Source organism: Colias philodice, chromosome 24, assembly GCF_061535455.1.
Source record: "Colias philodice isolate Cphi_HAF_F1 chromosome 24, ilColPhil1 Martin Lab GWU primary, whole genome shotgun sequence".
NCBI classification, from domain to species: domain Eukaryota; kingdom Metazoa; phylum Arthropoda; class Insecta; order Lepidoptera; family Pieridae; genus Colias; species Colias philodice.
In genome coordinates, this window is record NC_143109.1 from 5,419,821 (window position 1) to 5,434,204 (window position 14,384).

General features: G+C 34.6%; 1 protein-coding gene across 1 annotated transcript in view; it reads left to right on the plus strand.

Moving 5' to 3' along the window:
• LOC149477727 (NACHT and WD repeat domain-containing protein 2) overlaps positions 1-14,384 on the plus strand; it is a 34,947-nt gene that overhangs the window by 20,172 nt on the left and 391 nt on the right. Inside the window, exons 15-31 of the mRNA XM_089710472.1 lie at positions 372-535; positions 1,388-1,551; positions 2,223-2,392; positions 2,850-3,069; positions 4,142-4,354; positions 5,021-5,081; positions 5,772-5,924; positions 6,704-6,891; positions 7,601-7,730; positions 9,672-9,790; positions 9,922-10,073; positions 10,327-10,545; positions 10,991-11,195; positions 12,013-12,157; positions 12,453-12,615; positions 13,318-13,449; positions 14,037-14,261. Of these exons, the coding sequence (XP_089566598.1) occupies positions 372-535; positions 1,388-1,551; positions 2,223-2,392; positions 2,850-3,069; positions 4,142-4,354; positions 5,021-5,081; positions 5,772-5,924; positions 6,704-6,891; positions 7,601-7,730; positions 9,672-9,790; positions 9,922-10,073; positions 10,327-10,545; positions 10,991-11,195; positions 12,013-12,157; positions 12,453-12,615; positions 13,318-13,449; positions 14,037-14,261 (2,823 nt within the window). The remainder of the gene's footprint in view (positions 1-371; positions 536-1,387; positions 1,552-2,222; positions 2,393-2,849; positions 3,070-4,141; positions 4,355-5,020; positions 5,082-5,771; positions 5,925-6,703; positions 6,892-7,600; positions 7,731-9,671; positions 9,791-9,921; positions 10,074-10,326; positions 10,546-10,990; positions 11,196-12,012; positions 12,158-12,452; positions 12,616-13,317; positions 13,450-14,036; positions 14,262-14,384) is intronic.

Consider the following 14,384-nt stretch of genomic DNA (forward strand, 5'->3'; position numbering starts at 1 on the left):
TGTTTTCATTGAAGAATAAAACTGGCAATAATCAACTGTACAATCTTGACAAATTTTCTATTTTAAAAATAAAAATATGATAATATTTGCCTCCATGTAACGTGTGATTTAGTTAAAATCTAAAAAAAAATAATACTGGCGAAAAGGACTCCCAAGGTCAGGTCAGCAAAGCAGCAACCATTTTTTATTATTATTGCACATTTTCAGAGGAATCCTAGTGACTTTTTTGCATAATTATATTCTCTCATTGACTCTTCACCATCACTAAATCTGTAACTTTACACTGCAAAACCTTCATTTTATTTGCAATTTGCATAATAATTAAGAAATTTGGCAAAATTATCAATAAATAACACAATTTTTCACCAAAGGATCCGCAACGACCTTCCCAACTACCTTTCCGAACGGGAAGCAGACGGGGTTTCCGTGATGAACTGGTACCACAGACAATTCCGGGATACAGCCAGAGAGAGATACTTCAAGAACATGAACATGGCCATGTACTTCCATTCTATGATCGCCGATTATTACCTGGGTAAGTGGTAGAAGTAACATCTCATGTAGAATTCACTCATCATCAATGTATTCGCAAATATTACATTATGTAGGTAAGTAGAGAAGTAATACCTCTTGCACAATGAACTCATCACTAAAGGATCCGAATATCTTTCCCAACTATTTGTCAGAGAAATACTTCAAAAACAGGAATATCGTCATAATATGCTTCCACTCGTTGATCGCGGATTATTATCTAGGTGAGGTATCTAAACGAACGAATTTTCTAACCCCACTATGTCAAATACTTTTTTACTTTATTTTACTTAATGTATATGCGTAGAGCATTCTTTGGTTGTTCTTAGTGCGTTCGAAAAGATTCTATGCAATGTTCTAGTACTGAACAACACTGAATACGAGTTTACAATAAAAGATCACGGAAGAATGCTCTTGCTCTAACTCTAAGTCTATGTTCGTTTGGTCTAAATGCACCGTTAAAAGTAACATCATCATGAACTTGTCACCAAAACTTTCAGTTTCAAAATTATCTGCTATGATGGGCAAGAGCTTTTCTTATATTAGTGCCATTTTACTCACTTATGGAAATTTGATACTTTGGACAACATTTAGTTTGTTCTCAAATATTTTATAGACTTGGTCGTGGTCTCACATATTTATATTTTGTTTATAATATTATGGCCATCGCTTCTATTTGGTATCGATCTTATTAAACAGGTTTTTAATACCCTTTTTATTACATTCTCAAGTAATAACATGTTCTGAATTAAAAAAAAATATTGAAGAAATTTTCTAAAAAGAAAAACTGCAGTCGATCCTAATGTATCGTGATATTTTAATCGTTCATTATAATTCATAATTTTTGTTGTTACAGGAATATGGGGAGGTGGAATACCAAAGCCTTTCAAATATACAGAAATTCAACGACACAGATTTAATCTAGCTGATAAGGAAGGTGTCGCTGATAGGAAAGTGCCTTTACAGCCGCTAGTGTTTACGTCAGCTGATGGATCTAGTAAGAGATACAATTTGAGAAAGGTAAGAATATTACTTGGTATAATTTTGAATTTTTTACTTCTGTTTTTAAACTAAAATTTGAATTCAAAAACGTTTTAAGACATTCTGTAAATTCTATTAGTTATAAGTCTACTATTCTGTTGTTTATCATCTTGTATTATACTTAAAAAACATCTGTGACAAGGAAGAATTAGTGACGTTTAACAATAGTGATTAGTGACGCGAAGAATTTGTGTAGTGTTGGTGTAGTGTAATTTAACTTATTTCCATTTAAATATTTGCACACCCAGAAAGTGGGTAGAATGTATTAGCGCGTTAACATTGTAATAACACCTTTTTTGTAACTACATTCTTGTAAATAAATGAAATTTGAATTTGAAAAAAAAAAATTAAATGGGTCGGTATAGTTTGGAATAAATTGCTTGATAGTTACCGTCATCTTTTTTATATTGTTTTAGGGTGTTTACAATAAATCGTATTTATATTTTTAACTAAATTAGAACCTTGAACAAATTTTCACTAAAATGTGTTATTCTGTATTTTTTCTCCTAAACTATACGTATACTTCAATCCTGGATCAACACATTGTTTCTTTACAATGAACTGAGTTAAAGCTCTACTTCTGCTAGTCATAATTTCACCCAATTTTGCCCAATACCACTTATTCCCCCTTATAATTTCCCTTATTCCAGTTCGGAGAACTGCCCTTTCACCTGGTCCGTTCCAAGCGTTTCACAGATTTATACGCAGAAGTGCTGTTCAACTACGAGTGGCTTCACGCCAAGCTCAACTGCTGCCCCTTACAAGCTGTGCTCGCTGACTTCGAAGACGCCAAGCTGCATGTTAATAAGGATGCTGTTAGGTAAAAAATATATGCGGGTAGGTAGGTAGGTATTAAAGTGATATGTACAGTGATATGGTATAAGTAACTTAATTTTCTATTAGACATTCCAGAATTGGGAATGTGAAAGTATCTTTATAATTTATAGTTTTTTATAGGTAGTGTAATTTTTAGTATGATAAGGTAGTCATTTTTTTGTAGCACCTATCTATGACTTATTTTGCTATGTCGCAAAAGTTTCTACGATCAGAATATAAGTATAGAAAATAAAATTGACCAATTACCATAGTATCAACAATACACTTGAAGTTTGGTTGTATTGTTAATTTTATCACCTTCACTTCAGAATCAACCTTCTCTAGGGAACTTATGCTAACAAATTCGAAAACCTTCTCTGGGAACAACGCTGAAGCGAAATCTTTCGACGAATTAAATATAGAAAATAAATCGTATATTATCCTACTTTCCACTTTCCCAGGGAACTAATGCTAGTAGCAGACGCACTCCGCCTGGGGGGAGCTATACTAGGCACACACCCGGACATGCTCGCCCCACAGCTCGTGGGTAGATTGCTGCCTGAAGCGGGAACCAATCCTGCTGTCTCTTCGTTGTTGAAGCAGTGCCATGATAAAGGCAAGAACCACTGCGCCTTGTTGCCGTCGCACCATTGCTTGCATACCCCGGGGGGGCCTTTGAAGGTAATGTTAGAAGTTTCTTATGATAGAAGTATGTTAAAAATAACTAAACCAAAAAATACCTTTTCATAATATGACATATACAATATACATACTTATAATTATTAATTATCTATACTAATATTATAAAGAGGAAAAGTTTGTAAGTATGTATGTAAGTATGTATGTATGTATGTATGGTTTTCACGCATAAACTACTGGACCGATTTCAAAAATTCTTTCACCATTAGAAAGCTGCATCTTCACTGAGCAACATAGGCTATATTGCATTTTCAAAAAAATTAGAGATCCTTACCAAAAATGCAATAATGTAACCCAAGGTGTAAAAAAATCCTCAATAAAACTTCTGTCATCGCGTGCGCTGCGGAATCTATTGAAGATAGAACAAAAAAATGTTCTACGATATTATAGAATGAATCAATATCTACAAGAAAGTCCGCGATACCATATGTCCATCTTCAGTAGTTATGTTACTACAACAACTTTTTTACGTTTTCAAAGTAAATAGAAGTGCCGACAGTAATCAAACCATGTTATCCATACACATATATTAATCCTTATCCCATTAAATGATGTTTTATTATAGACTGTTTCAATACCAGCAAAATACTTTTTAAATAAAAAAAATTGGATATTCCATTCAAAAGATATAACGAATTTTTAAAAGTGTCAATCTACAGAAAATAGTTGGTATAATGAGCAGGCGTAGTGCGGGACGGGGTAAAGGTGATTTTCATGTGATTAAAAATTGAACCTATAGTCCGACCTACAGTAGACTTTTCACTGTCACGATATCGCTATCTATGCGGGTGAAACCGCAGGGCATTGCTAGTATACATATAAAAGCAGCAATTTTGACATAAACATGTAAGATAATTCATGAAAAACTAATAAAAAAATTATTTTGCGATATTTTATAATATTTTGAAAGCATTTGACTGCATTGAATATTCCACTTTATAGCAAAAACTCAATTACTATGGAATCACAGGATTATCTCAGAACTCCTAATATTCAGAATAACATACAAACCAATTTTATTTGCTGTTGATCAAATATTTTTACCTTCTCCTAGTACTCGCTGGAAGGCCATCAATTCGCAGTATTCGCGTTCCGGCTGAGCTCCGACAAGCGCCATGTTGTATCGCTCTCAAGTCGTGTGATCTCGTGGGACCTCGCCACTTCGGACCTCGCCCGGGACCTGAGCCCGCAGCTCGAGGGCATCATGCAGAACTTGGAACTGTCCCCGGATAATAAGTGGGCAGCTGCTTCTACTAATAACTCTGTGGTGAGTGCTACTCACATACACTTGACGCTATCGTAGTAAATAAATAAAATAAAATTGGTTGTCTGTAAAGTCGGTTTACTGACGATAGTTGAACGTGACAACGTCCGATTGTGCTTCTTTGTCGCTCGTTCCACGCTCTCGCTCGCACTTCAAGCCTTACATGGAACGCCTCAGAGCGAGGTAACGCCGCATGAGTCATGTTTTTTCGTGCGTGCAGCCGGCTATATAGAATTATAAGACGTTGTCACGTCAAAAATAAAAAATAAATAAAAAATAGACCAAAGCAAAACTCTTCCTTTGTATGTATTAAGCAGAGTTCTTGAGTGATACAAAATATAAACATACAGTCAATCGATCAACATTTAGGTCGATAAATCAATATACGAAAAATAGAACTATATAAAAAAGATAGATACTACTACTTATTCCGAATTTGTACATATAGTGATTTAGTTTCTAAATAAAGTATCAAGTGTTTTCAATCAGAAGATGAAAGGTAAAGAAAAATAAATCGATTCAAGAAACATAATATGAGATGCCCGGTATATGAGAAATGAAGAAAATGTTATTTCCAATAAAATATTAATAATATTTCCTACTTACTTTTTATAAGGAGTGTAATTTTTTTTTTAATTTAAGATAACAATGAATGTGTTTATGTTTCAGTCCATTTTGCTGAATATGCTAACAAGTGAATACATAACAATCGATAATCCATTGGATGAAGGTAATATCATTTATTCACATTTTGTATTATGTGTCCCAGAAAAATAATTGAATCAAACTGCGTCATTAGAATATTAAGTTTTCAACATTCACAATTTTACTTCACTAGTTATACATATTTTACAATTATCTCCATAATCTAATTACATCTTATTGTTTTTTTTTTCATTAATCAATATTTCATACGTTTGTATGAAATATTGATTAATATAATTAATTACAATACTCATAATTATAATATAATTATGAGTATTGTAACCGACTCCTGGGGCCTTAGACAAAGTAAGAATTAAAAAACGATAACGAAGTTAGAAAAGGAAAAATGTATGGAATTGACATTAGATAGACCACGTGATCTAACGCGGCGTATGTCAATCCCATACATTTTTGCCTTTTCTAACTTCGTTATCGTTTTTAAATTGTTACTTTGTCTAAGGCCTCACTCTATTTTGTCCCACTTAAAACGGATAGACATTTCAAACTTTGTTCATCAAGGATCGGTAACAATACAATGATTACATGAGATTATTTTTGAAGAGAAACTTCTTTAGGCGCGTTGAGAGAAAATTTCAAGGTCACGTCATGGAGTAAGGTGACGATTTTGGTATCTTTGAAGTTTTTGAAGAAGTTTCACTTCTGACACGTGTGCTCGATACACATTTTTAAGCATAATAATATTTCTATAATCTAGGTGAAACAGTCCGTGGAGTGTTTGTCCTAAATCACCATATGATGATCTATGGACCTCGTTCATGGGTTCAGTACAGCACTCGCGGTGAACACGAGTATACGGGGTTCGCTCCCAGTGTGGAACCGTATGATGATGTGCAGTGGGAGATATTGTGTGAGTGTTCGTCATCATTATTATGAACATAGTCATGATTTTCCTTGTCATTCTCATAGTTTTCATCATTATAGTTACTATCATCATCATGTCTATCATTATCTGCACCACCATCAGCATCAAAAAATATATAAAAATAAAAATAACCTTACCTAATATAAAAGTCCCTTTTATATTAGGTAAGGTTAGCTTACCGCCCGCGGCTTCGCCCGCTTTGTCTAAAACCCAATAAATTATAAACTAAAACCTTCCTCTTGAATCACTCTATCTATTAAAAAAAACCGCATCAAAATCCGTTGCGTAGTTTTAAAGATTTAAGCGTACAAAGGGACATAGGAAAATAGGGACAGAGAAACCGACTTTGTTTTATACTATGTAGTGATAGTGATAATGTGTATATCACTGTCATTTTTTTTTAATTATCATAATGTGATAAATTACCTTTTAACTATTGAGTTTCTTGCCGATTCTTCTCCATCTGCTTTCCGAATCGGTGGTAAATGTTATAAATATGTAATGACGATTCGAAAGTGCTTCTAAAAGAAGTCTAATTGAATAAATAAATGTTTGAGTTTGAGTTTTATTAAAGTGAAACTTTTATTACATCGTCTCAAACTTTTTGGTCTGTGTAGCGCATGTCGCGTGACGGTCGGCTGCCGAGTAGGTATAAAGCAGTGTTCGGAACCGTACGATAATTATCATACAAATACGATAATTTTGTGCCTAAGTTCACTTTTACCGTGGTTTCATAAAACCACACAACCATTTTTTTCCCTTAGCAATGGATTTCCGCGACCTCGAGAACATAGTGCTCGTAATGTGGAGCGGAGACCTGGACGATGATAGACTTCTGGTGCAGTTCTGCAGGTCCAGCTCTTGGGTGAAACCATTGAGATGTAGAGGTGCTGTTAGCTTGAATAAGGCCTGGAGTAGGGTGTACTCTAGTGACCCGGAAAGGGGGTATCAGGTAAGGAAAGGGGGTATCAAGTAATTTAGGCGTAGAATAGCACTTTAAAGAAGAAAGAACATTTATTTGACTATGACTATATATTAGATACAATATGACTGAACATTTATATGACTATATATTAGATACAATATACACAAACAATACAATTAAAATCAATACAATTTTAAAATAAGACTTTAGGAACTTTCCTATTAACTGGTGCTTATCTTACTCTTACGTAATAAACGTGAAAGTTATTGAAGATGTGTGTTTGTTCCTGTTTCTTGAAAAACCACTGAACAGATTTTGATAATATTTGGCAGTGATGTTAACTTATGCAGTAGAATAACACATTAATTGCGAATGAAACCGAATAAAATGCATAATTAATTAATACATTTGTACAATCAGGGTTTTAGTAGCTTTTAATAAACTTATTACTTTGTCTACCATGTCTAGTTAAATTGATTTTACAATATAATTATGTCATCACAAGTCATAATATATTAGTAGCTTAGCTAGCTTCCGCCCGCGGCTTCGCCCGCGTGGTGTTTTGATAAAAAGTAGCTTAAGTTCTTGTCTCAGGGTCTAAACTCTAAAGATTGTCTGTGCCAAATTTCATCAAAATCGGTTGAGAGGTTTAAGCGGGAAAGCGTAACAGACAGACAGAGTTAGTTTTGCATTTATAATATTAATAGGGATTACAAATATAAATTATTTATTTTAGATATCAGCATATGAATTGAACGAAGAGGAACAATCGTGGATAAAAGTAGAAGAGTTACATCATCAAGAAACAGATACTGCTGAAGCGATGTTACAGCTGAAACGAGGCAAGAAAGATAGGATGTTACTAGGTAAGATTATTTTTAATTATTGTAGTAGTAGGTAAGAATTGGCTATTCTAGTACAGTTGAACCTCGATAACTTAAACCTCGGTAACATAAAAACCTCTGTAACTTCAAAAAATAATGTGTTCCCTTCCCATCAGAGCCCAAAACCTCTTTAACTTAAAATACGCAACCTCTATAACTTAAATAAATAATCTCTGTATTGGCCCTCAGTAACTTCAAGAAATGTTTCCACAACCACTATAACATAAAATTGTTTGTCAGTGAGTCATTTTAAAAGAGTGTCAAAACAAAAGGTTTCGGTATTTATTGCTTGCACGTGTTTACTATGTATTGCTAACGTAAACAATACATTACCTACTGTTTGCTTTATCGAAATTCTTCAAAGCTTTGCGGCGGTTAGCTTTATGACAACGACTTACTTGCATCATAAGTTTTTGATTGTTGTCCTGGAAACATCACTTTACTTACTGTGTGATAAAACTAGCTTAAAATGAGTCCAAAAAGAAAACTAACATCCCTCACATACGCTTATAAATTAAAAGCTATATAACCAGTGAAAATGGATAGACCCTTGATAACTTAAAACCTCTATAACTTAAAATATTTTGTGTTTCCCTTGGACTTTAACTTATCGAGGTTCTACTGTAGTTGATAGATGTATGGCCGTTCCCAATATTCAAACTACGGTTATAGATAGACAGCTATCTCCGATAGCTAGTAAGGTTCTATCTATCTTTTGTTGTCGTCCCAATAACGCAAGTAGCTTGCATCTATCTATGGTTGGGAGTAAGTAGGCCTACCTCTAGCATTACTAGAGGTAGCAAAATTTACTGGCTGACAGCTGTCAAAACGTTATTGGGACGCTCAAATAGACAAATTCATAGAGAAATCTACCTCTAGTAAGCAGTTAGTCCTCCAGACGATAGATAGCGATCAGAGATAGGTTAGCTTATCGCTAGTAAGCTTATTGGGATGCCAAAACAAAAGATAGATAGCATTTTCTATCTTTAGTAGCCAGTAGGGCCAAACCGAAGATAGATAAGATATTGGGAACGGCCATTATAGAGCATGTGGCAAAGCGTTATGATAATTATTTTTTTTATATATAATTTGTTTGAATGGCTGTGAAACTATTGAAAAATTAGTGGAAATTGTTTTGACGGCTGATCCTGACTTTTAAAAAGGAAGCAGAGAACCTATTTCAATATTTGATGCAAATTTCTAATGTCCTGTTAATACAAAAAATTTAGAATATACAGTATAAAACTAAAATGTATTCATGATAACCATTAAATTATTTTACGAGATAGGTACTTACATAAAATAATTTTATAATATACTCATATTATATTGCGTGTCTTTATTTCATACACGTTGTTATCCTAAAACAACATTAATTCCTTGTTATTTACCTCACTTCTCCCACAAAACATCAATTTCCATCCATTAGTCTCAAAACTAACGATTTTTTGATGAAAAAAGGAATCTATCGGCAGGTTCGGAATTTTATCGCCATAGTTGTCTGGCTCCACGCCAACGGTCTAGTACGTAGCTTTCATGTTGGGTTTTTACAAGATTTATAACGTTTTCCAATAAAATTTTATGCGAAAACTATTGACTGTGGCTGATCATTAATTTATTTTTCGTTTTTTTATTTGGATGAGTTTTAGGATTTTTTGTTAGCCTTGTATGGATATTAGGTATACTTTAAATGTATTTTAATGCAATAAGTATACTTACTAATAATAAAATTGTGTTTGTTTTGCAGAAAAAATTTTATATGAATGGATGAATCCTATATTGTCCACCATATAAGACAATGTAAAAAATCTATACTTATTTCTACTGACTTCAAAATTTGCATTTCAATAACACCTTCTACCTACTACATACTTATTTTCCCGAATCGAAAAATTATTTTCCCGAATATTTTCATTATTTCAGCAACAACGACGTATAGCTTTGTGGTTTGGGATTTTAATAATTATATCCCAAGAGGTAATCACGTAAAGGATACACCAAAAAATAAAGATGAGAAGGCTGACAAAGAAGAAATAGAAGAAGTAAGTTCTATTGTTATTATTACTGATATGGTACAAGAAAATAGAATTTCTAACAAAGATAATGTAAATATTTTAGATCTATAAGAATCAAAAATTCATTAATCATTTAAAATTTTATTTTTAATGCATAGGAAGAAAAAACGGATGAGCCAGAAAAAGATCTACGCTTAGAAGGGATAGTGTTAAAACTTCCACATACAATACGGAATATATCTACCAAAATGACACAATCGAATTCATTTATGATCAGCAAAAATTATAAATATGCGGTTGCCGGAGTAAGGTAAGGTTAACTATAATGAAAATCTCCTATTCAAAGTAAAATATTGTTGCGATTAATTTCTCGATTGTCTCCTATTATTATTAACTTTAAAATTATATAAATTACAAAACACATACATTTGTCATCTTTTAAAACCAGGTTTTCCTATACGAAAATTATTAATAGCTTTGATAATTAGAAAAATTGGATTGACTACTAATTGAGGTTCCTTTAAAATTATATTTCTCCATAATTAGTCACGATAATATTCCAGAAAGAATCTCTACGTCTGGAGCTTAGAAACGACTAAGCTAATAAAGATACTAGATGCCCATTTTGGTAGGATTGTCCAATTGGAACCTTTGACTGTGGGCGCTTGGAACAATGTTATAACTTCATCGATTGATCGAACTGTGAAGATATGGAATATTGATAATATTTTTGAACAAGTTCATAAAATAGATAGGCAGGAACTGCCTATTGATTCTGTTAGGTAAGTTGAAATGAAAATTTCAGGCTCGGAAAAAAGTCTTTGTTAAAAAAATAAAAAATACCTAAAATGCAAGGTTCCAAAGTGAAAAATGAGCAAGGTCCTCATTTTATGATAGAGTAAGCAAAGAAGCGGTTTATGACAGTCTTTTCGAAATCGTTTATTTCGCTAGCTTATTTTGTTATTCAAATACAATATAATACCACTTTTGTAAGTTTTATAAAAACTGAATGCTATATTATTTATCGCCAAAAATAGGTATTTATTTTTCAAATTAAATGCCATAAATTTCGTATCCAAATACTGTGCAACAGATTGTAGCTACTCAACTAAACTCTTGCAACTGTCTTCGCAGTTTCAATGACAACGTGTAAATCCTATCTCACTAGTTAAAATGAACATTAACTGTACACTTGGACAAATTCCCTCCCATAAATTCCTTCTTCAGCTTGGCCCGCGACAAGCCGCTAGCGGTCACAGTGACCCGCAGCTGCTGGGGTCTGTGGGACACTCGTACGGGACGACTTCTTGCACAGTTGGCTGATGCCCCACTGGGGGCCATAGTGACCCATGCGGTTATAACCCCCAGTGGGGACCATGTTGTTACTGCGGAGTCGGGGAATGTGGTTATGTGGGATGTGGTTGATCAGCAGGTAAGAAGTATGATTAATGTGGCTTACGGTAAGTAGCTGGGGGCTATAGTGACCCATGCGGTTATAACCCCCAGTGGGGACCATGTTGTTACTGCGGAGTCGGGGAATGTGGTTATGTGGGATGTGGTTGATCAGCAGGTAAGAAGTATGATTAATGTGGCTTACGGTAAGTAGCTGGGGGCTATAGTGACCCATGCGGTTATAACCCCCAGTGGGGACCATGTTGTTACTGCGGAGTCGGGGAATGTGGTTATGTGGGATGTGGTTGATCAGCAGGTAAGAAGTATGATTAATGTGGCTTACGGTAAGTAGCTGGGGGCTATAGTGACCCATGCGGTTATAACCCCCAGTGGGGACCATGTTGTTACTGCGGAGTCGGGGAATGTGGTTATGTGGGATGTGGTTGATCAGCAGGTAAGAAGTATGATTAATGTGGCTTACGGTAAGTAGCTGGGGGCTATAGTGACCCATGCGGTTATAACCCCCAGTGGGGACCATGTGGTAACGGCAGAGTCGGGGGATGTGGTTGATCAGCAGGTGGGTTGTGGGTTCAAGTATTGTGACATACGGTTATTTATAAGTTATCAGTAATGTCTTAACTTACAATAACCCCAAAACATTTAAAAGAGAAAACATTGAATTTCTTACGATGTTAGGTACCTAAGGTGGGATAATAAATGTCAGATCAAAGTTTATTTGTCTGCTTTGTAATTCTTATAAATAAATTAAAATTACCTACTGATAATGTTAAACAAGACAATTCATTAATAAGGATGTCGAACAAACAAATGATAAATAATTATAATCTGTTCAAAAGGTGGTTTTCAAAGAAGAACAGAAAGGTGTTAAGCAACTACTTCTTTTAGAAGATGGAACCAAACTATTGACGATATCGATGAAAGTACCAACAGATAACGTGGACAATGTCGCTATAGCACATATCGTGGCTAGAACTATTCCAGGTATATTTATCATCACTAAAGATGAATTTACTCATAATAAATTTTATTTTGTTTTCCTGAGATATTGTTTCCGGGAGAAGTTATTATATTTTTTTATTTTCCCTAAATATAGGAATATTCTAGGAGAAGTTATAAGTTAGAATAGACGAATAGTTGTAAATATTAAAGTTGCACATGAGTACAAGTAGAACATGAGGTGTCAATAAAAATAATATTTGGCAACCAGGAATTCTGAACGCAATTGAAAATACAGTAAAAGCCACAATAACACAAATCAAAATTCCCAAAATTCCAGACGGTGAAAAGATCTACACAGTGGAATACGAAGTGCGAGGTACGGGATACAAAGCGGCTGTCGTATCGGCAGATGAACATCACATAGTCGCTCCGGGATTGGATAAGTCCTCTAGAGAGTGTCTACACGTGTTCCATGCGAGGACTGGCGCTAGGATACATAGGTATTTATCAAATCATACGTCATAGGTCACCACGAGTATACAGTTTAATATTATCTTATATATAAAATTCTCGTGTCACAATGTTAGTCTGCATACTCCTCCGAAACGGGTGGACCAATTCTCATGAAATTTTCTGTGCATATCGGGTAAGTCTGAGAATCGGCCAACATCTATTTTTCATATGTACCACGGGCGAAGCCGGGGCGGACCGCTAGTCTCAATATAAAATTATAAATTGCTTTTTATCAACTGCGTCTGCATCTACGAATGCATGTATTGCGAAAACATGCTATTTAGACAGAAGAATCCCTTTTTTTAAACTTTGCTCTTCATAATTGCATTTGGTCCTTAATTCTAATCATTATCGGCCCATTATGTTCCCACTGCTGGGACACGAGCCTGTAAGGGGTAGGAAAAAGGTATTAATGGGTAAAAAATTATGTTTTACAAAATCATTAATATCTTTTAATAATAATCTTAATATAATATATAAATCTCGTGTCACAATGTTGGTCCTGGACTGGATGGACTCCTAAACCACTTAACTGATTATTAAAATTCGCAAACCATGTGCACCAACTTGAGAGATAGGATAGTTTAAACATATAGGTACCAGGGGCGAAGCCGGGGCGGACCGCTAGTAAGATAATAACGACAAAAACCAAAAACAAAAATCAAAAATATTTTTTTTATCATCTTCAGGATCCCGATAAAGAACAGCGGCATCAAGGACATGCAATCAGTAGTTGCTCTCCCACACAAGCCGCACTGGGTCGGCGTTATTGGCAATGATAAAGCGGGCATACTTGATATTAAGACTAAACGACATGTCAGGTAAGCTTATGAACAATCTAGCTTTTTATTTAGGTAAGAATATAATAATCTTTAATTTGTATTTAACTAAAAAAACTATTTTCATCATTTCGATGCAAATTTAAAGATGTGACCCAAATAGAAAACTAGCCGTGACCAAGAACACAGTAATAACTGCAGACCGCTTTTTATTTTACCAACATTAATATGGTACTTTATTGTAGGACCAGACTTGTTTATTAACACATGCTTTTTTACATGTTTAAAGCAGGGCAAACTTAAAACAATGTTTTAAAGACTTTTTGTGATTTTCACAAAGCATTTGACATTGTCATTCATTCACACATTTGCGTATATTAATTTTCCATGTAATTAAAATTTTTAGCTCAGAATCTCATTACTTTGAAAAAACTTGCCCAAAACTTGCATCACCTCAAAAAGAAAAGGGTCATAGCTCAATAACCATCCATTTTTGACCCCTGGTTAACTGGACTTAATTTGTTGCAAATGACCTCTAGTATAACCCCTTTGAAGGATCACGTCGAATTACAAGTCACCCTGTATATTATTGCCGTATTATGACTTCACGATAACTATTTTCTGCTTAGATTCGTGCCCCGTTGGAACGGCGCAGTGACCCGTTCAGGTCGCTGCGGTCTAAGCGCTCCCCCACGTGGGGGTCTAGACCTTATAGAACTCAAACGTGGGACTCCCGTACATCAGCTTATATCTCGAGCTGCTGAGGGAGTCTTCTCTATCATTACTATGTTCAGTTCCAATGATGAATATGTCTTCTATTATCATAGTGGACGGAAGACGTTACGGGTTTTCAGGTACGTTAGGAAATAATTGTCATATAATTATTGTTTTTTACTAGTATAGTTTAGATTTGTGCGATCTTACCTCACAGTTTACTATCTCGTGAATTGGATGATTTTTTTTTATAATTCATCAAG